Source organism: Mus pahari, chromosome 1 (assembly GCF_900095145.1).
Source record: "Mus pahari chromosome 1, PAHARI_EIJ_v1.1, whole genome shotgun sequence".
In the NCBI taxonomy this organism is placed as follows: Eukaryota; Metazoa; Chordata; class Mammalia; order Rodentia; family Muridae; genus Mus; species Mus pahari.
The window spans coordinates 17,501,366-17,523,684 of record NC_034590.1 but is presented as its reverse complement, the minus strand read 5'-3'; the positions used below and the strand labels follow the sequence as shown (position 1 = coordinate 17,523,684).

Sequence of the window (22,319 nt, the reverse complement as noted above, 5' to 3'; positions counted from 1 at the left end):
CTGAATGAGTACACACATTAAAAGCACTTTTTATTAAAATACACACCTTTATTGTTTGAGCCCACCAATGACAATCATGTATATAAGACACATCTTTTGATGTCTAATCATCATAATCAAGTGGGAGTCAAGTCATGCAGTACAGGGCTGGGCTGCAGTGTCTTATCTATAGTCTTAGCGCTTGGGTGGCTAAGGGAGGAAGTTCACAGCAACTCAAAAACTTGGGCCAGAGTGGGGAACCCTGTCACGTATCACAGGAAGGCCACTGGGTCCTCAGGACTTGTGTCCCCAGTTCACTGGCCCTGCCTCCATGTGGTTATGTAGATCAAAATGATCTGGAACTCCAGAGTACTGGGGTGGCAGGTGCTCACAATGCCAGCTTTTTACTCTTTTGAGAGTTTATGACTCTGCCTACATGTGTATCTCTGCACTATGTGCAGACAGTGCCCAAGCCACCCAGAAGAGGACACCAGATAACCTGGGACTGGAATTACAGGGTGACTGTAAGCTAAAATGTGGGTGCAGTGAATCAAACCAGGGTCCTGTCCTTGGAAGAGCAGCCAACCTGTACTCTTAGCCACTGAGCTACTACCTCTATCTAGCCCCTCAACCCACCCCAGCTTTCTCCTGTGCCAACATGACCCAAGAAAATAACTTGTGGCTCCACTGCTGGTCCAGGGTCCCCCAGTCCTATAGCCAAGTGCTGGGCCTAAGTGAGGTCAGCATCTGGAAATCACCCCTCAGTGTCCATTTCCCACTGCTGATATCACAGTGACATCTGCACCCACTAGGGTAATGGATGACTTACCACTTATGCACAATGGTAGACAGGACTCTCTTCTCATACCTGTAGCCTGCCCACCCCATGAGGTAGACTGAGCCCTGTGGCTCAGCCAGCACTTCCAACCCGGGCAGCATAGGAGTACCACCATCACACCAGCAGTGTCCCGCCCTATCCCACCAAATCTTGGATCCACTACCCACATTCACAGCAAGTCTAGTTTCACAAATTTTTCTTTATTTAGAAAAGCAACATTTCGATCAGGGACCACAAAGGCTACAGTAGAGGTGCAGAGAAATAAAATAGACCAGAAATGACTGCCGGCCTTCAACACTGGATCTAAGATAGGCTGACACTGGGATATTCAGAAGCAAATCTGCAACCACTTTGGCCTCAAAGACATATCAGCAGTCAGTCCCTGCCATAGAAGCTCATAAGATAGGGGTGAGAGGTAGCCAGTGCAAAAGTGGTATTAAGCTCAGGGTGCTTTGGTGACTCCACTTTATGTAGCAGAGGCTCTGGAGGACATGGGTTTGACAGGAGTTAAGAGAAGCACAGAAGCCATGTCTCCATCCCAGGGGGGGTTCCTGGCCAGCATCTCCTCCTCTGGAGCACCCCACCCCACTGTCACAGTAGTACTGGGAGTGGCTGAAGGATGAGTTTGGCCCAAAGGAGAGCTGAAGCTTGCAAGGGAGCGCTGGATTCACCACTTGCCCTTGTTCTTTAAACGCTGGCCTAGAGTTCAGTGACCTTCACATCGGCCTCCAGAGCACAGGTTATATCCAAGAACATCATGCCTTTGCAAAAATACTTCTGATAACAGGGAATCAAACCAAAGAGCATTTTCCTCAACAACACAACCACCAGAGAGCCAGCAGCCCAGCAACCCAAGGAGCCCCTCCTCCCACTCATGTGTGGCTAGTCAAAGGCAATGCGCAGGCTGCGCTCCTGTTCCTTGCGCCGGCCCTCACACACACGGCTTGCCTCCTCCACCCTCCTCTGCAGCAGGGCAGAGCTTTGGTCCACCCACTGAAGAGAGTCCATGTGTGCATTGAGGATCTTGCAGATCTGTTGCAGTGGGTCACTGGTGTCTGCAGGGCCACCAGCCATGTTCAGATGCTCGATGATGTCCTTGAGGTCCTGTGCCATGCGCTTGAGTTGAGCATCGATGTTCTCAGCCAGCTTGTAGGTCTTCTCCCGCTCCTCATCAGCGTGCTGAAGGTAGATGGTGCCACTTTGCTCCTTCACTGACTCCTCCAAAGGGCTCAGGAGGTCTTCCAGCTCCTTCTGCTGTGACAGGATAAAGTCCAGCTCCTGGTCCAGTCGCTTCTGATCCAGCTTCACCTTTTCCACCTCTCGGTGCAGGCTGGTGATCTTCTCCCCATTCTCAATCAGTGTGCGGTCCCAGGCATTGACCTGTGTGGCCTGTTGCAGGAAGTGCCGCTCTTGATCCTCCAGCTCCAGACTCCACTTGTTGATCAGGCTTTCCAGCTGGGCATAGGTCATCGCTGGACCTGTGGCAGTCCCAGCTGCTGTGCTGGAGGCAGGCAGAGCAGTAGCTGCTACACTGCTGGGGCCAGCTGGCACCAGGGGTTTCAGACTTAAGGCAAAGCCAGTGGTCGTGGTAGAGGCGGCGGCAGCAGTGGTAGTAGTGGTGGTACTGGTAGTGGTGGTGCTGGTGGTGGAGGCACCTGGAGCTGCTCCAGGGGCCTTGAGGCTGAAGCCCAAAGTCCCAGCACTAGGAGTGGCTGCAGTTGTCACCGGAGCTGAGAGGGAGAGCCCTGTAGCAGTGGATGAGGCAGGAGCAGCAGCTATGGAAGCAAAGAGTGTAGACCCTGTACTGGTGGTGGCAGCAGTGGGTGCAGCAGCAGCTGGTTGTGTTGTTCCTGCTGTAGTTGTCACCAGAGTGGCTGGAGTGAAGGGAGAGCCAGACAGTGCTGTGGGCTGGGCCGAGCTACCCACAGAGCCAAGGCTGAAGCCAGAGGCTCCAGGCTGGGATGCACTGCCGCTGGTGAATGAGAACCCAGTGGAGCCGGTGGACGGAGCAGACGTGGTACAAGAGCCAAAGACAAAGCCAGTGGGGGCTGTCCCCTGGTTGGAGGTGCTGCCACTTGAGATGGCATTGGTGAGGGTGCTGCTGCCAAGCCCAAAGCTGCCAGTGTTGGCTGTGGCTGGTGTGGCAGCTGTGTTACCCAGGCTGAGCTTTGGGGTGCTGACCCCCAGGGAGAAGCCTGTTCCTCCAGAAGCAGGTGTTGTTCCAAAGTTGAATCCTGGGGTCTGTGTGGTTGGGGTCTGTGTGGTGAGTGAGAAGAGGCTGGTGGAAGGGGTGGTCGCAGCTGGCTGGGAGGGAGTCCCAAAATTAAACCCCCCGGTGCCGGTGCCAGAAGCAGAGAAGGAAAAGCCAGTGGCAGGTGTGGTGGTAGCAGTCTTTGCAGTCCCAAATGTAAAGCCACCAGAAGGAGCTCCGGTGCCTCCAAAGTTAAACCCACTCATGGCTGTGGAATCTCCAGATGGCAGCTACTTCGACTCTGGGGCAAATCCGTCAGCGTCTGCAACCTTGGGGAGGTTTCTAGAGCAGAGGAAGTGACATGGTCAGATGGCAGTTTGGGACAGACAAGCTCAGTGGTGTGGAGGGTAGTGGGGCTGGATGCAGAGCTGGCAGCAGCCCTGCTGCTTCCTTTGCTAACCTGACCAATTCCAGTAAAGCAATGGGAGCTGAGTGCTCCTGGGCACCCGCAGCTCTGAGGCAGCTCACAAGAAGGCACTCTAGTGAGATGAGACCAGGACACAAGGTTGGGCATGAGAGCCCAGTGCTTAGGGATAAGCAGAAATCCAGGACAGCTAATCAGGTATTACTTGGGGTTTTCCTCTAGGAGAAAATCGGTAGTGGTTGGGAGGGACAAAGAGAAAAGAGACCAAACACTCCATAAGCCAAGAGCAGCCATAGTCCATCCCACTAAGAACACTAGACTTCTACAAGTTTTGACTGAAGCCGCGCCAGAGATATCCAAGTTCTTTCCACAGAGCTCATGTGGTGAGGAAGGTGACAGGGACACTGCATCATCTTCCCAGGACCCCAAGCTAGCAGGTGGTAAGACAGGAGTAAGTTCAGTGGACCTGATGGAGCCACCGGGCACTTTCCCTATACTACTGTGGAACAACGAGACCAAGAAGCAAAGCTGACTAGCCCACACAGTACTCCACGTGGAAAGAGAATGTATCAGAACGTACCCTTCAGAGCCGTGTAACCTCTATTTGGACTTCTTGAGGTGATGGGGTGGGATGGTGCATCCCTTCTTTGGGATACGTTCATTCCACAGTGAAGAAACAATACTGGTGGGCTTCCTCACTATCAGTATACACCTGTGTGTATAGGTAGTCCTCATGTCTTTTTCAGTTATTATTTACAGTATCTTTTGAGATGGAGTCATTCACTGGGACCTGTAACTCACCAACTAAGCTAGATAGGCTGGCTGACCAGAAAGCCCGGAGAACACACTGACTACACCTCTCCTACATATCAAGATTATGGCACTGGCCACTATGTCCAGCTTTTTCATGTGCGTGCTGGGGACTTCATGCTTGTATGGTAAGCACTTTATTGACTAAGCTATCTCCCCAGGTACTGACATTCTAGTCTTTGGTACAGGGTCTCAGTATGAAGCTCATGCAGGCTTCAACTTTGCAATCTTTTTTGTACCAATCTTTCAAACGTAGGTATCACAGCCACAGGTTGTCACCCTCTCATGTCTGTTGTTCTGAGGCTTTAAGCTTGTGACAACTTGAGGAAATAAACACAGATATGGAATGTGGCAGATGTGACCCTGTCCTTCCTTCAATATTAACAAGAACGTTTAGCCTCTCTGAGCTCAGCCCTTGCCCCAGCAATGGGTGCTTGCTGACATGAGGACATGATTTGGGGTACTCTCTGTCCCTTTGGCATTTTCAGGGTTACGAAGGTGGTTTGCAGGGTAATGCCAATACTCAGCTGTGAATTTCCTCAGCTGTGAATCTGTGGCTAACCTCAGATTTACTATGAATTTAGTTTGTGTCCCCTGCTCAATGAGTCATTGGGCTGTGACAAGAGCCACATGAGTAGTCCAGATGCTTCTGGACAGCAGGCTCTGTTCCACTGTGGGGACAACACCATGTCCTGGCCCCAGATACCCTGGGAAAGGTGAGTCTGTGGACAATACACAGAAGAGTGATGGGTTTTAGGAGGGAACAAAGTAAGATTCCATTTTCCTTCGCTGAAGAGAGCTAAGGCTTGCTCTGACCTCTGGCCTTGCCTTTCTTACTTATGTGAGTCTGCAAGCTCACAGTGCCCGTTTCCCAATGTCCTCTATGAAGAATCAACAAGGTCCCAACTGAGAAGCCAAGTGCCTGGTGTCCTCCCTCTCCCTATACTGTGTCTGCCTCTTCAGACCTGTTTTTCTCTGGCCACCTCCTTCCTGTGGTCTAGCAATATCAAGCTTACAAGAACTTCAGGGGAAAATTATTTTAACCTCAAAAGGTCACAGTAGGTCCACTGAGGCCCTGTTCAGTACTCAGACAACTCTGGCATGACAGACTTCCTCACTGGTGAGCACTTGAACTGGATAAGTTAGCTGCTCAGTCATCCAATCAGCTTCACTTCATACTCAATTTTTAGTACTCAGTGGAAAACTTTTGCTATTAATAAATCAGAGCTGAGAATTCTAAAAATTACTATATAAAAAGTCAAGCTTCCATGATATCAAGAGATGCTGTGATGATACCCACTGTTCAAAGTCACCAACTCAGATGACAGTTGGAGGACCTGTGGCAGTGCAGCTACAGGACATGAAACTATCCAGCCACCCAGAGTTGGGGACGGAGAGTCTGGAGATAATAGAGTCCTGCCAAACACTGAGGATACTATAGTCTTAGTTACTGGCAACAGTGCCGGCATAGCCACAAACACCATGCCAACAACCCAGACTTAAAAAAAAAAGGTTCTCATCATGTAGCCTAGAACTACGTACACTAGCTCAGAAGATTATCAGTCTGTCCTGTGCCTCTCCAGTGTACCACTACACTCTGGTGGCTCAGACTCTGCTAAAGCAGCTACAGGGGCTAAATGCAGAAGAAATGACAAGTAGGGAGCTAAACGCAGAAGCAGCTGGAGGCAAGGAGCTGGGAGTAAGGTTGGGTGATGAGCTAGGTCAGAAGCTTTAACTAAACTCTGGGACAGAGATAACCAACCACAAGGCAGGATCTGACCCAGCAATAAGTGATGACTCCCTAAGCCTGGGAGCTCTTCAGCTGTAGACCAGGTTAGCCAACAACCCAGCTAACCCTCAGCTATAGCCCTTCTATCTTCACCATAGGAGAGCCCACGGGTGAAAAAGCAGACAGTAACAGGCTTGCAACATGGCACGTGGGCTAGACATCTACACCGAGGACACAGGAGTCACCCAGGCTGCTGTCTTCTCCCCACCCTTCTTACAAGCTCCACAATGTCCTTCCATCTGTCTCTTGGTTAGTTTTCTGAGCTGCACCTTGCTCCTGCCTCCCGAGTGCTGGGATTTCTGATGTGAGAGCCTGGACAGTAGTGGGAGGCTCTTCCTACTTCCTGATCATCCATGTGCCCTGGTCACAGCCAGCTTGCCAACACCTCAGCACTCTGTCACCACCGGGCTATTTTCACATTGACCACCACCCTGAGCTAGAGATGACTATCAGGCAGAGCATCACCAAGTGGCAGAGTGCAAACAAATTCCACGTGGACATTCATCCACATAAAAGCTGAGCACCTGCTGTGGTAGTAGCACTGCTGGGCTCAATAAAGCAACAGATATAACCAGCATATTTTAGGACACGGGAAAAACAAAGGTAGGGTGTGCCTTTTGTGGCTAAAGAGCTTGACAGACATAAAATGGACTCGAGATGGAGATGGCTCTGGATGATCCACTTGGACCCAAGGCCCCTTTCTGGCTTGTGATCTCTTCTGCATCCTCACTCTTTTTTTTTTTTTTTTTTGGGGGGGGGGGTCCCTGGTATACAGCCAACGGCCACCAGGTGGTGCTGTGACAACGCGGAACCAGGGAAGGATTGGGTATCAACTAGCTCTGAGGGAACCTTCTGGTGTGAGGTAGTTAAGTTTTTTAAGAACTCTAAGCCGGGTGGTGGTGGCTCACATCTTTAATCCCAGCACTTGGGAGGCAGAGGCAGGCGGATTTCTGAGTTCAAGGCCATGCTAGTCTACAAAGTGAGTTCCAGGACAGCCAGAGCTGTCCAGAGAAACCAAAAAAAAAAAAAAAAAAAAAAAAAAAAACCAACTCCAACAAGATGAACTCAGTAGCACATGCTCGTAACTGTAGCACTCAGAAGGTTGAATAGGAGGTTCAAGGACTGTCAGCTACACAATGAACTTGAGACCAGCCTGACTATATGATCTGTCTTAAAACAAAATAGGGTACTTGCTCTTCTGCTTTTGTGAGTGGGCTTCTAACCACTGAGACAAAAGTAAAGTCTGTAGAAAAGGGGCCGCTGTAGGATGGAAGACCACTGGAGAGCAAGAGAAAGAGAAGGCAGAGCAAGAAAGGGGGGAACCGGATTCCTGGGAAGCTCAGCCACACCCCAACCCCCCCCCCAAAAGTTCCACAGCAGCTTCTCTCATGGAAGAAACCCCTCTAGTTCTCAATCAGCCCGTTTCCTCCAGTGCAAAGCAAACAAGGTTGGTTCGAGTTCTGGAAGTGGGGAAGGAAAGCTATCGCTCCCTTTGTTTAGTCACTCCCTAGCAGCAGGCACATAGTTGTCACCATATTTCTTTGCCCTATATGTCAAAGGAAAGAAAAAAACTAAGAGAATCCAAAAGTGAATTGTAGTATTAAGAAACTAAATAAATTCTGGCAGCATGTTCCTCCCTACCCACCCTAATGTTCTGGGTTCCTGAATGAAAGACACACACAACCTTTATATTTTGATTTGCCTTAATCAGCTCAATGGCTGGGCCACCTCCTAGCCTCCATGTGGCTAATCCACTCCTCTACCGCCCCACACCCGATAACCCAGTCAATGACTTGTCTGAAGTAAAATAATAAGAGGAAGACACCGTTTGAAGCAGGCAGTCTCTCCCTCGGTAGAGGAAGGGCATGAGTCTTTCAAAGACACTGACTAAATCCTGTCCCTGTGTGTCTGACGACTGTGCCTGCAGGTTCTCAGCCTTCTCCCTCCTACCTCCAGTGATTTCTTTACCTCAGAAATCAGCCCACAGCTAATTGGCAATTACATCCTTTCTTACTCCCTAGGGCCTCCATCAGCTCAAGTGACAAACAGATAACACCTGCAAAAACCTAACCACCTCATTTTCAACCTACAGCAGAGGGTTAAAGAAAGGGTTTTTGAGGTAGTCTTGCAGTGGGCTAGGACAATGAACTTGGTACAACATCCATGTAGCTCAAGTAGGGTTCTAAGATGTATCTTTTTGTTTGAGACAGAATATTGCTACATGACACAGTGGCTCGAGCTGAAGTCACAAGCATTATATCCCCTCCAACAGAGTTGGGAAGCCAGTTGTTTCCAGGGGCATGTGGAGGAAGCTACTCCCATGCTAGCTCCCGAGGACCAGCAACTGCACTCTTCTGCGTTAGTTATCAGCGTCTCAGATATATATATCTCCTCACCCACCAGAGGAGGCGCCAGAACTTCCACACCCACTATACCAAAACAACATTAATAAACATGAGCTGCCATTCAGCTCCCATCAAAAGCAATGAAGGGCCAAACAAACTTGACACATCCATTCATGGACTGTAAGTCAGCCTCAAAAAGATAAGGAAGCCTGTCTTAGTGATATACACATGTAATCCCAGCACTTAGGAGGCAGAGGCAGGAGGATTAAAAAGTCTGAGGCCAGTTTAAGTTATACAGGAAGACCCTGTTTCAAAATAAGTAAATGGGGCTGGAGAGATGGCTCAGGGGTTAAGAGCACTGGCTGCTCTTCCAGAGATCCCGAGTTCAATTCTCAGCAACCACATGGTGGTTCACAACCATCTATAATATGACCTGGAGCCCTCTTCTGGCCTTCACGCTTATATGCAGAGAGAACATGGTATACAAGATAAACCCTTTTAAAAAAGAACGAGAATTTAAGGGAGGGATGGGAACACCTCCTTGGGAGACAGGGATGAGTGGGTGGGGAAGGAATGGGATGAGGAACTGTGGGAGGGTGGTAATGACTGGACTGTTAGATCAGAGGCAGCACATCACCATACAGCAGTACAAGTGCCAAGAACAAAAGCCAAAAAGGCCACTGCTGGGCAGGCCAGGCTCTTCTGACTGAACACCAGGAGGCACCAGTGTCCAGAGATTCCTCTGTCACTGTGACTTTTCGGGCCCTTCTCTCGAGGGCAAGGCTCACCCAGGCCATACGATCCGGTTTTTGTGGGGATCAGACATGATAGCAGGCCTCCCTCCCTCCCTCCCTGCAGTTCCGGAAGAACCAGTGCCTTGCACTCCAAGAGGACTCTATCACTGAACTAAGCCATACCCTCTGCCCCTTTAAAATTTTTATTTTTGACCCAGAGTTTCAAAGTTGTCAGGGCCTCTAAGTCACTCCAGCTGGCAGTGAACGTCCAATCCTTGTCTCCATCTCCAAATGCCAGGGTTACAAGCCTGTGCCACTAGGCTAGGCACCTTATCTGCTTGATTATCTCCTAGTAAATGAGGCAGAAACTTGCTATCGTTCCATTGAAGTCAAGAGAACGTCAGTAGCTGCCTGCTGAACCTCTCCTACAAGGCGTTCTTCCCCCCTTTCCACTCCACTCACCAGAAGATACCTCTAGTCTCTCAATCCTAGTTTCAGACGACATCCCAATCACTCCCATGTCCTGCTTAGACGTCACTCTCAAATACCTCTTAGCAGGAACGGAGAGCATCTCCTGTGCCCAATGGCTATGGATGTAGCCCTGCTGGGGTGCAGCCAGAGAGAATACAAACTCCAAACCACCCACATTAAAGCTCCAAGGGGCTGGATACAAATTGTTGGGTGTATGAGAATTTTGGTTTCCTTAAAAAACGCAAAAATACTATAAAAACACAGTTTTCATTTTAATTGCAGGTGTAGCACATGGGGCTGCTTCAGACTGTCCACAGCAGCTATGATTTGCCCTCATGCTCTAGCAGGGGCTTATTCTGACAGCAGCAGATAGTTTCTAATTTTGGGGACTTTTCAGAGGGTACATAAATGCTAGGGCTCCTAGAGGTGCGTTGTCGGCCTCAGTCTGTTAAGTAGTTGTGCACAAAGAAACAAGATGTATTCACTCATAGTTCAAATTTGAATTTCAGACAAAACCTAGACATCGCCTTTCTAGTCAGCAGCTGCCCAGCCCAATCTGCAATCCCTTTTAGGTGTGGTCCGGGTGCTCAGCAAGCCCTCCTGACCCTTTGTAACAGCTCAGTCCTGATGTCTGTGCCCTTTCACCACTAACCCTCCACTACTTTCCCTGAATCCTGGCTAACAGCACATATCTCCTAGAGGACACAGAATTAGAGGTTGGACAATGGCCATGCAGATTCATCTACATCAGTACCCATGGCCTGTGAATATTATCCCATGGCAAAGTATTCAGTGTAGACAAGTTACATGAAGGCTCCTTCAAGACTCAATTATCCTGGATTATCTGGGACAGTCCAATGCTCAAGCACAGGGCTTCTGTAAGGAAAGCAGGAAGCTCAAAGGAAGAAGCTTCAAGTTGGATGGAGGCAGAGAAGCCTGAGGGGACACAAGGAGCCTCAAAATGAGGCAGCCTCTAGATATTGGTATGCCATGGGAACTCCAGAATTCTAATAAGGTGCCAAGTGTGCGCTGTCTGAATCTTTTAACCTGTCATAACAGCAAGGGGGAGTGAACCAGTACAGGAGACACCCAATATGTGGGAGCTGGTACAGAAGCATGAGGCCAACTCAGTGATAAGTTACAACAGTGACTTCTAAAGGGGAGGTGTTGTAAGGGAAGAGCAGGGGCTCTAGAGAACTCTGAGCATCTAGCCACGTGGCACTGCCCTTTCCCCAGCCGAACTGGCCTTGGCCTTCCTGCCCTTGTTTGCCAGGACACCCACACCTCCAACTTCTGACCCCCTGGCCTTCGTGACCCAGTTTTACTTGTTCCCTAGCACTGTGTGCAGATTACGGTATCTGACCCCCTGGCCTTCGTGACCCAGTTTTACTTGTTCCCTAGCACTGTGTGCAGATTACGGTATCAAGTTTTCTGCACTTACACAAGCAACTGATTCAGAAGTGTGCTGCTGCCCAAGGGGGTGGGGTGCGGGTAGCATAGTGCTGGGGGCTATATGAACAAAGTCCTGACCTTGTCCTCTATGTGCTGAAGGAGACAGTCATGGACACAGATCCTATCTGTTAGGCAGATCAGCATGCAGAAGTAGGTAGGACAGGAAGAGAAGCTATACCAGAGTCTGAGTTCTAGAAGAGCTTTCCCTCGGCTACACCTTTAGCATTACCCAGTACTGATGAAGACTCGTCCTTCCCTGTACCAAGTGGAAGGGATGCTTTTACTTATTAGGAAAAGGATAGAGACACAATACCATGTACACTCACACTGGGAAGACAAATAGCAGGCTGGTGCCCACCCCACAAAAATATAAGTAGGCAGACCAACTCTTGCCCACAGAACCCATAAAGGCCAATCCTTTTCCATCACACCAGGCTGTTCTCTCAACTGGGAAACCAGGGCATGCCGCAACAGTACAGATGAGAAGCAACTAAGTAGACAAAATAAAGATATATATGAAGTGTCATAACAAAGCCTCTTTGCATACTAACCAAAACAATTTAACAGCAACAACAAAACCTAGGTAACAGTCCAGGTTTGAGGCCACACAGGACAGGGTAAGGAACTCTGTGCTATCAAAGACAACTGTGGCCACGCAAAATTCTTCTTACCCTTTTCAGGCCCCAGTCTTGTCTTTCACAACTAAGCTAGGAGCCTTTGGGATGCTAGGCCCCTTCTTAGCACAAAGCCCCAGATTTTCAGTGTTCTGCCCAGGGGGCTCCTATACAGGTCTTTGCTACCTAGGAGCTGTTGCCAGGTGCTCTGTGGTCCCCAGAGAATTCCCTCAGCCCTTCCTAACCATCAGAGCCGGGCTGATGCAACTGCCTGCAACCAGCCGCCTCACTCCCCAGCTCAGGCCCCTCCGCACTGGAAAAAGAGTTCCAAGCAGCTCCACCCTTGCTTCTGGCTCCCCACAGGATTTGTTTGTTTTTTTGAGAGGAAAGAGACTAGGCTGCCATTTGAGCCTGGGTGAGGGTCAGGGAGAGAGAGAATAGCACACATGATGGACACACACCAGTCTGGTACTGGCCAAGGGAAGGGCATGGCAGCTAAATGTGAAAACCAGCAGTCATTCAGCACAACTGAGTCAGGTGGACTTGAGGGCAGGAGAAGCATCTGGGTAGGACCCCAGGACAAAAAGTGTGCAGTCCTTTTGGCTGTGACAGACGCACCACGGGGAAGACTATGGGCTGGCACCCCACTCTGCACTCTTTGAAACCTTTTTGATTATTCCAAAAGTTTACTTTAAAATATCAAACTCAAGGCAAGGAGCACCACGGGCACCGCGACATGGCAGGCACACCGTTTCAAATAAAAAACAGCACCTGTGGGGAGCAGGGGTGCAGCTCAGGCGGTAGAATGTCCTTTTACCATGCAGTGCACGAAGCCCTGGGTTCATCCCATTTCTGTATTCGTAGCAGCCTTTATGTGTCAGTGTCTAGCCTAAGCGGACTTAACAAAGCCCATAGCTGGCAAGGGAGGGCTGGAGTCTGAACACATCAAATCCCACCTGTGCTCGAACACTGGCAGCAGATAAGAATTCCCACTCTGAGCTAGAGAGATGGCTCAGTGTTACAGAGCACTGACTGCTTTTCCAGAGGCCCTGAATTCAATTCCCAGCAATCACATGGTGGCTCACAATCATCTGTAATGGAATCTGATGCCCTCCTCTGGTGTATCTGAAGAGAGAAACTGTGTACTTACATACATAAATCTAAAAAACAAAACAAAACACAAATGCCCATTCCAAGGGGAAAATCTCAGGGACTTCCCGCTCGTAACTTTCAAAATCAGCATTCCCCACCAGCTCTCAATCTTTCTTTTCTTTTACAGTACCAGGGATGGACACCAGAGTCTGGAAAGCAGTACTCTGGCCAACACTCTGCCGCCAACCTCCAACCCTAGCCCATAATTTTTTTTAAAAAAACAAACAAACCAGGATCTTTGTAAGTTCTCTGGACAGCCAAGAACTCACTTTCTAGTCAAGGCAAGCCTTGAGCTTTTTTTCAGTAATCAGTATGCAGACATGTCACCACAGAGGGTGGAGGTCAGAGAACAACTGTCTAGAGTTGCTTTTGTCCTTCTACCGCGTGGGTCCGGGTTGGGTTTAGAGATTACCACCTGAGCCAGCTCAAAGCAGCTCCAGTCCCGACCTTGACTTTCAATCCTCCCGCCTTAGCCTCCTAGTAGATAACAAGCCTGGTCTCTGAACTTCTTTTTAAAAACACATTGAGGCCAGCCAGTATGACCCTGAACTCCTGATTGCTTTTCTCCCATCTCCCAAATGCTGGGAATACAGGCAAGTACCAAGCCCGGTCCATGTGGTGCTTGGCCAGAGACTAAGGTTCTGGTGTTAAACAGACAAGCGTTCTTGAGCTCCATCTCCACCCATTCAGTCTCTCAGCTGCTACAAATAAGACTTCCACATGGAATGCCAGCTATACATGACCATGGGGTAGGAAACAGGGTCCGTGCATCAACCGGGGGAAGGACAAGGGGGGCTCTTTTACTAAATGGAATATAAATGTCCTATTTTGGACAGGATCAAGAAATAATTATCAAGTGGGGTCAGCAAGAGAGCAAGGACTGCAAGGAAGTCAGAGCAAGGGGCAAAACTTAAGAGGTCGGCAGGGATGGCTGGAAACAGGAACCTTGGAGGTGGGACACACAGAATGATCATATGGACATGTTGGATGGCTAGGAATCTGGGGTAGGGAGATTAAAGGGGGTGAAGTCAGGGTTTTTTTTTTTCCCCTAAAAGAAAATACAATGACTCTGAGTAGATAAAATGACTCAGTGGGTAAAGGCTGCCAAACAGTGTGACCCGAGTTCCATCCCTGGGACCCACATGGTAAGAGAACTAACTCCTGCTAGCTCTCCCCTGACCACCACACACATACACGATAAATGTCAAAACAAAACCAAAAATGGGTGAGGAGTCCCGTGGTTAGGACGTGGTGGCCTACTCGCCATAGCTGGTCTATCTGTGCGCGCACACAGCGCTCTGCAAGGACTTGGGAGGCGCTATCTCGCGGCGGCTGCCTTAGACTCGTCTGTGCAGCCTGAGCGAGCTTGCGCCACTCGGCGACCGGCTTCACCCACGAGGTCTCGGGTGACAAGTTCGTGCTGCAGGAAGAGGGAACGAGACGAGCGGGTTTCGGGTGTCACAGACACCCGGAACAGGCTCTGACCGATTCAGGGCACCGAGCCCGGGGTCCCCAGCCTGCCGCGGTGAGCGGAGGGTCAGGGCGCCATGGCGGGCCCGGGGTCGCCACCGCCCCGTCGGGGCCGCGCGAGGGCGGGGCGCGGAGGGATCCAGGCAAGCCCGCGCCGCGCCGCGCCGCCCCCGGTATATCTGTCCCCAGGCCCCGGGGCCGCCTCATTCTCAACCCTCTCGGCCCGGTCTCCCTCCACGCTCCCGCCACGCCGCCTCCGCCCGCGCCATGGCTCTGTAGCCGCGACCCCGTCGTGTCCCCCGGCCCCCCGTCTCCGCGCTCACCGCGCCCTCACTCTCCGCTCACGCCGTCCCTTCAGCCGAGGCCGCCGCCGCCGTTGCCTCCTCGCCTTCTCGCCGCCATGGAGTGAGTAACCGCTCGCCCCTCCCTCGCCAACTGCCTTTCCCGCCCTTTCCCAGAGCTCGCGGGGCTTCACGGGGCAGCCTCGTGGGGGGGGGCGGCGGGGGGGGGAGACGGAGTGAGGAACCACGGTCGCGCAGGCGCAGAACAGGGAAGCCGGCGGCCGGCGCGTCCGCGGAGCAAGCGCACTAGGCTCGAGCCGTGGGGGGAGGGCGTGCTTCCGGAGAGTTTGGGGGCTTTTAAGGTCGGCTCGCGCGCCGTTGCGCCTGCGCGCTAATTCACAGACCCTCTTCCCCTTGCCCTCCCCGAGACGCACCCACACCCTGTTGCGCATGTTTTTTTAAATAAATACGAGGTTGACCAGTTGTGTCTTTTTTTTTTTTTTTTTTTTTTTTTTTTTTTTTTTTAACCCCACCCCGGGCCTGAACTACGGCGGGCGGCTGGTCATTGGCTAGACACGCGCACTGGTCCCCCAGGAGGGTAGTGGCGTAACAATGGATCGGGCCCAGGGTCGGAGCTCGCGCCTTGTCGCTGGTCGAGCCAACAGCGAGGAAGGGTGGGGTTTTAGCTCGAGGCTCCGACTCAGGCCCAACTTCTCTCCAATCAGACACCTGCTGGGGCGGAGACTGGCTTAAATTGACAGGGCAGGCTTAGGAACGCCTTTAAGAAAGAGTTGACGCTAGCATCACAGGGGCGGGGCCTCTATGGACTTGCTGTGGAGGGCGGGAACTGACTGTGACAGACAGACGGGTGGGCGGAGCTTCCCGTAAGCTCTTTAGAAGTCACCTAAAATTTTAAGAGCGCGATCTGTGTGTGCGACCTTGATGAAGGGCCCAGGCGTGCAGAATTATTCCGGGAACGCCTGTGGACTCTAAAGGGGGTATAATAGTCTAAAGAAAATATTGATGCGGAAGGGGCACGGCTAGAAGAAAATTCCCTTGGGATTGAAATTTTTATGAAGAGGAATAAGATGAGGTGGGTAGGAGGGACTAGAGGTAATTCCCCTGGGAAAACACTAGGTTTCTGTGTTGTGGGAGGAGATGGGGCGGGGGAGTTTACAAAAATCTCCCTGGGAATGTGTGGAGCGCTGAAATTTCCGAAAGAAGGAACCTGCGAAGCCTGTGGGTCAGGCAGCGTTGCCTCAATCCCACCCACACCCCCTTGTTGTCCTCACAGGTCCTCCACCTTCGCCTTGGTGCCTGTCTTCACCCAGCTGAACAATCTTCCACGCTGCCTCCCAACTGTTGGTGCAGCCTCCATTGCCGTCGCTGTCCTGCGCCTGTGTCTCAGCCATGTCACTCCTGGCGACCCTGGGACTGGAGCTGGACAGGGCCCTGCTCCCAGCTAGCGGGCTGGGCTGGCTCGTAGACTATGGGAAACTCCCCCTGGCCCCTGCCCCCCTGGGCCCCTATGAGGTCCTTGGGGGTGCCCTGGAGGGCGGGCTTCCAGGGGGGGGAGAGCCCCTGGCAGGTAAGAGCAGGTAAAGGAGAGGTGGGTTGAGCTGGCGGGGGGGTGTGGACAGAAAAGGAAGAATTTATTCCTTCACAGGATCAGTACTGAGAGCTTGCAGTGTGCCCAGCACTGTTCGAGGTCTGCAGGGTTCAGAGCAAGGGATCCCTAAGCTCATGGGCGCATCAGGACACAGAAGTGGGAGACCAAAGCTTAGTGGACAGTGATGAGAGGCAGAGTTGAGAAGTCAGCTCTCTCCAAGTAGACGGCGGCTGAACTGAGGGCTGAGGGCTGGGGAGAAGGAGCCATGCTAAGGCCGGAGGGAGCTCCATCTTAGAGACTCTGGGACACAGTCTTTTGACTGTGTAGCAGATGGTTGTCCCAGACTGCGCCTGGTGGCACATGCCCTCAGCTCCCCCTGTTCAAGGGGCTTCTCAGCCTCTTGATGCCAGGCCAGCCTAGGCAGCGTAGCTAGAATGTAGTTCTCAAGCATCTAGGATGGTAAACTCTCAACATCTCAGAAGCGGAAAAGGAGAGCAAATAAAGATGGAGCAAGTGTGCACGCGTGCGCGTGGGCAAGGGAGGAGAGAGAGAGTTGTGTATAATCCTAGCGCTCTGGGAGAGTCAGATGTTTAAGGTTGTCCTCAGCCACAGACTGCAAAGCAGGTCCAAGGCCAACCTAGTCTACACAAGACTCTCTCGCCAATAATAACTGAACAAGCGAGGAAAGGAGAGAAGATATAGGTATGGGGTGCGGTCAAGCAGCCACGGAGCGGGATTACAGACATGGAGCAGGCCTATGTCGGGTGATTGCTTCACTGAGTGGTTGGCTGATTGCTTCATTGCTTTGTTGTTGGCTGGCTGATTGATTTGAATCATTGATTGGCTTGTTCATTGATTGGTTAGTGAGTCTGATGAACTGATGGGAAGACTAGCTGATTGGCTGGGCCATTGGTTACATGGCTGACTGTTGGCTGGTGAACTCTGGTTCATTGGTTCATTGCTTACTTCCTAGGGTACTTGGTGGGCTACTGAACTATACGCTTGTCTGATTGGTTGGTTGGTTGCCTCATTCATTGTTAGTGGGGCTGTTTGTTGATTGTAAACTATGGTTGGCTGATTGGCTGGCTGGCTTGTTCATAGATTAATGAATTTGTTGGTTGGTTGGCTGGTGAGCGGTATGATTGCCTGGTTGGTTGGTTGGTTGGCTAGTAAATTCTATGGCTGGTTGACTGGTTGGTTGGTTGGTTGGTTGGTTCATTGGTTAGTAGCTTGGAGGGTAAGCTAGCTAGCTGGTTGGTTGATTGCTTGATTGGTTTCTTCCCTGACTTATTGATCTGCTGATGGGCCTATAGATTTGATGGTTGGCTGGCTGGTCACGTGTCACATTAGTGAATGGGACATGAGTGAATACCGAAGTGATAAAGCACAGACCTCAGGGACTTTTATGTCCCCCTCCATCCTCAGGTGACGGCTTCTCTGATTGGATGACCGAGCGGGTGGACTTCACAGCTCTCCTTCCTCTGGAGGCCCCTCTGCCCCCAGGCACTCTCCCCCCTCCCTCCCCAGGCCCCCCAGACCTAGAAGCCATGGCATCCCTACTTAAGAAGGAGCTAGAACAGATGGAAGACTTCTTCCTTGATGCCCCACTTCTCCCACCGCCCTCCCCACCACCTCCACCACCAGCAGCAGCACCCTCTCTGCCCCTGCCCTTGCCCTTGCCCACCTTTGACCTCCCTCAGCCTCCTACCCTGGATAGCCTGGACCTGCTGGCTGTTTACTGCCGCAGTGAGGCCGGCCCGGGGGATTCAGGCTTGTCAACCCTGCCTGTCCCGCAGCAGCCTCCTCCTCTGGCCCCTCTGCCTTCACCTGCCCGCCCAGCCCCCTATCCTAGTCCTGCCAGCACCCGAGGGGACCGCAAGCAAAAGAAGAGAGACCAGAATAAGTCAGCTGCTCTCAGGTACCGCCAGAGGAAGCGGGCAGAGGGCGAGGCCCTGGAGGGCGAGTGCCAGGGGCTGGAGGCCCGGAACCGGGAGCTGAGGGAGAGGGCTGAGTCAGTGGAGCGGGAGATCCAGTATGTGAAGGACCTGCTAATTGAGGTGTACAAGGCCCGAAGCCAGAGGACCCGCAGCACCTAGGGTACAGGTCCAGGCTGGAGGGGGAGGTCTCTTGTCCCTCTGCCTCCAGCTTCACATTATCCCTCCATTTCACTTTCTTATCCAATCCATGTCTAGGTTTCCCCTCTGCCTATCCCACTGTGGGTAATTTGGCATAGTCAGTTTCTGTACCCCATCAGTGCAACTGAGAAACCAAGGCCCTCAAGGCCTGATCCCGGGTCTCTGGAGTCTTTAAACAAGTGTGTTTTTGCAGGTAGTCCTAGTTGGGTGGGGGGTGGGGGTGCCAGGCCTGGCATGACGTAAGGCAGGAAGCCACTCTGGGTGACTGGGCAGATGAGAACCTAGTCAGGGAGGGAGGGTTTTAAGGAGGGGACTTGGAACACAAATAAGAAGACAGCCAAGGAAAGGGAGTCAAGTCCTCAGAATTTATACTGGCCTAGAGACAGGAAGGGGGTGACTGTAGTTGGTAACTAGGGGGTCATTTTAGCTCTGTGAGAGAATCAGTGTTTTGTGAGGGTGTGGGGGAAGGGTTGCATCTAGTGGGGCTGATCCTGCAGGGGTTATGGGCACAAATAAAATGCAGATTTTCCTGTGGCCTGTGTGTCTTATCTTTGAGAAGAGATGCTGGGGAGAGAGCCTGGGGTAGTCTTAAGACAACTGAGAGGAAAGCTGGGGCTGAAGCTGACAGTACACATTTGCACACATCTGCTAGCATAAGAGAAAGAAGTTGGGTGTGGTGGGTCATGACTGCAGTCCCAGCATTTGGGAGGCTGAGGAGGAAGGATTGCTCTAAGTTTGAGGCCAGCCTGGGCTACAGAGTGACCCCATCTCAAACAAAACAATGAAGCCAATCAAAAGGTAACTAGTAACATTTGTTCATTGTCAAGTACACCCAGTTGGCAAGAACATGACAGGCAACCAGCCTATCAGTAAAGATAGAGCCATATTGACACTAAGGCTGGTTATATTTACATTGGCAGCAGAAGACAAACCAGAGGTAACAATAGCATATGCATATCAAGAAGAATACCATCTAACAGTGTGATCACTGCAGTAGTGGTCAGAGAGGCATGTGGATACAGCTCCATTGGTACAATGCTTGCCCAGCAAGCACAGAACCTGACTTCAATTTCCAGGATAGAGTCTGCATAAAAAGCTATCAACTGAGAATGCATACCACTTTCCCTGAAGACCTGAGTTTGGTCTCCAGTAGCCATGCTGGGCATTTGAGAGCCTTGGACCAAGTCATCTGGAGGGACAAAGACTGCTAGCCAGTGAAGTCACAATCTAAGGACATTTTGAGAAGACTCAGAAGAAGTGTCCTAAGGAAGCTGATTGAGATTAGAGTCTACACAAGGTACTTATTAGCCCAAGAAACAGAGGTTCCTGAGAGTGGGTTCCCCAAAGCAAGATCTGACCTTAGCTCCCAACTGTGGGAAGGAGCCTGTCTTTAGGGTAAGTGCCTGCAAAGGCCTATCTGCTTGAGGGATCATTGTTCCTTGGTAACTGGCCAGCCAAGAGGCACATTTTGGGTGTGTTTTATAGTGATCATGTTGAGTCACATAGCATCAGTTTGACCTTTTAAGGAGATGCAGACTGAGTATTGGTGTGACCCACAGGAACACTTGAATCTGTAAGGTAGGTCTCCAATCATCCCTGGAGATAGGGCTATGGATCCGAGCTGACAGTGGTTCTTCTATGGAGTCAGCCTGGCTCCAGGAGACTCCATCTCTATCACTGGAGTGACAACCACCAAGTCCCCTACACCCTGACCTTGCATCCTACTCTGGTTCTGCTCTGAACTTTCCCACAATGGTAAATGGAGAAGCCAACCCGGAGGGGACCTTGTATGAACCTCTGAGACAGACACCACCACCTTGACTGCTCAGGCACCAAGGAGCAGAGGCCCCTCCCTGTCCCTGCTCCATTCGTGGGGACAGCTGCTTCTCAGGAGCACAGAGTGCTGGTTAACTATTGCCCACCTTCCCTCTCGGGTCAGATAATATTGTCTGCTGTCCTTTTCTGGGTGACTGAGATACCAGGGGAGCAGTGTTAGCCTTGAGGTCCTTGAGGAGGCAGGGATGGAGTTTGGTCTTTTTAAGTTCCATGTCTGCTTTTTGTTTGTTTGGTTTTAAGCTGCAAACACCATGACCGCGTGAAAGTCAGGGAAGAAAGGGCTGATTTGGCTTATAATTCCACGTCACAGCCCATCAGTGAAAGGGGTCAAACAGGGCAGGGACCTAGAGACAGAAGCTGATGGAGAAGCCCCGAGGGCTGCTGCTTGCAGGTTTGCTCCTCATGGCTTGCTCAGCCTTTTTTCTTATAGAATTGAAGTCCACCAGCCCAGGGATGGTTCCACCCTCAACAAGCTGCGTCCTCCCACATCAATCACTAAGAAAATACCCCACAAGCATTTTCTCAATTGGGGCTCCCTCTTCTCCAGTGAATCTAGTTCGTGTCAAATTGACATAAAATTAGCCAGCCCAACTGAACCCTTGTCAGCTTGACACACAAACACATCGCTGTTAAGCCACAAACTTTATTTTCTTACTCATCCCTGAGACCTCGCATTAGTAGGAACATCACAATATAAAATATTCCAAATTAGGCAAGGTATGATGTCACATGCCTTTAATGCCAGCACTCAGGAGGCAGAGGCAGGCGGATCTTCGAGTTCCAGGACACCCTGGTCTTCAGAATGAGTTCCTGGACAACCAGGGCTACACACACACACACACACACACACACACACACACACACACACACACACACAAAAGAAAAAAAAACCTGTCTTGGAAAAAGAAAAAAAGAAAAAAGACCTTTAAACTTGAAAGTCTCTCAATTGTGGGCTTCCGTAAAATAAAAGATTAAATAGTTTCTTACTTCAAGAGGGGAGAATCATGGCACAGTCACAATCAAATCAAAATCAAACTCCAATTGTGTGAACGACACAGTGTCCAATGTCTGAGATCCAGCTTGGGTCACACTCCCAGCCCCACCCTCTGTTGGACACACAGCTAATCTAAGCTCTGATGGGCTCCATTCCACCAAGGCTGCTGTTCTGGGTGGTCACTCCACAGAACTGGCATCTCCAAAATTCTGGGGCCTTCTGCAGATGGGTCACACTTTCACCATTAGCTCTCCGGAGCGCTCTTCACAGTACAAGGCCTCTACTTTTCTCCATGACGCCTTCAGTCTTCCACGGCTTCCACTGCTACTCTGGCTGCACCTTCACCAACAGCCTTTCCTGGTCTCTCACAGTGCCGAGCCTCAGCTGCCCTCCACGATCCCCTTCATGTACCACCTGGTAGACTCTCTAAGACCACCAAGTCCAGCTGCCAGCACAGAGGGCAACCTACCTATCTCTGGAACGCAGCTTCTGTGTGCTGACTCTCAGGAAACACTTCTCGGATGCTGGCCTCTTAATCACCACTAATTTCTCAGCTCCAACTAACCACCATTAGTTGTCCCCTTAACACAAAGGTTTCATTTCAATGGTGCTGGTCTCTTGTTAATCATGGCTGACTCTTCGGCCCCAGCTGACCGGACACACCAAAGATTCTTCGCACAAAAGACCCAATAGAGTTGTTGCTTCTTTCTGAAACGAGCCAGACCGCCATTTTAAAAGTTGTGCTTTCTAGTCACACCCTTGCTCTGAATAATGACATGGAGACCTTTATATTCATCCGAAGCTTCAGGTACAGTCGCTGGGCAGATTCTGAGCTATTTTAACCTGATGGTGCTGGCCTGGCCTACTTCCTAGCCATGTGGTCTGTTACCCGTCATCTTCATCTTACCTTGCCACTTCCTTCTTTATCCACGTCCTGATGGTGACTTCCTGGGTCCCACCCGAGATCCTCTTCCTCTCTCTGGGTTTGGAAGTCCTACCTCTTCCTCCCCTGCCCAACTATTGGCTGTTCAACCATTTATTGACCAACCAGAAGCTGATGGAGAACAATGTTTTATAACATCAAGTCTCTCTGTTTTCTCTTTTGTTCCTCCCAGCTAGCATCGCCAAGTCACCAGCTACCACCACTCCAGTCTCTCTCTCTCTCTCTCTCTCTCTCTCTCTCTCTCTCTCTCTC

The 22,319-nt window shown here is 51.0% G+C and overlaps 2 protein-coding genes across 3 annotated transcripts; one reads left to right on the top strand and one right to left on the bottom strand.

Annotated features, from left to right (window-relative positions):
• Positions 1-1,001: 1,001 nt before the first annotated feature.
• Nup62 (nucleoporin 62) lies at positions 1,002-14,973 on the bottom strand. Its single transcript, XM_021201926.1, has 2 exons — positions 14,593-14,973; positions 1,002-3,350 (listed from the first exon to the last, which is right to left on the bottom strand). The coding sequence occupies exon 2, from the start codon at positions 3,272-3,274 to the stop codon at positions 1,700-1,702; it is 1,575 nt and encodes a 524-aa protein (XP_021057585.1). The 5' UTR covers positions 3,275-3,350; positions 14,593-14,973; the 3' UTR covers positions 1,002-1,699.
• Positions 14,411-18,829, top strand: Atf5 (activating transcription factor 5). 2 transcript variants are annotated; one of them, XM_021201947.1, is made up of 3 exons: positions 14,411-14,674; positions 15,845-16,138; positions 17,585-18,829. In XM_021201947.1, the coding sequence occupies exons 2-3, from the start codon at positions 15,961-15,963 to the stop codon at positions 18,253-18,255; spliced, it is 849 nt and encodes a 282-aa protein (XP_021057606.1). In that variant the 5' UTR covers positions 14,411-14,674; positions 15,845-15,960; the 3' UTR covers positions 18,256-18,829. The 2 variants fall into 2 exon arrangements, with proteins under 2 accessions (XP_021057606.1, XP_021057615.1); XM_021201956.2 differs by lacking the exon at positions 14,411-14,674 and adding an exon at positions 15,432-15,643.
• The last annotated feature ends 3,490 nt before the right edge of the window (positions 18,830-22,319 follow it).

Coding starts and splice junctions, on each gene's coding strand:
- Nup62 (XM_021201926.1), bottom strand. CDS start 3,274: ATGAGTGGGTTTAACTTTGGAGGCACCGGAGCTCCTTCTGGTGGCTTT.
- Atf5 (XM_021201947.1), top strand. CDS start 15,961: ATGTCACTCCTGGCGACCCTGGGACTGGAGCTGGACAGGGCCCTGCTC. Junction 16,139..17,584: donor GGGGGGAGAGCCCCTGGCAG/GTAAGAGCAGGT, acceptor CTCCATCCTCAG/GTGACGGCTTCTCTGATTGG.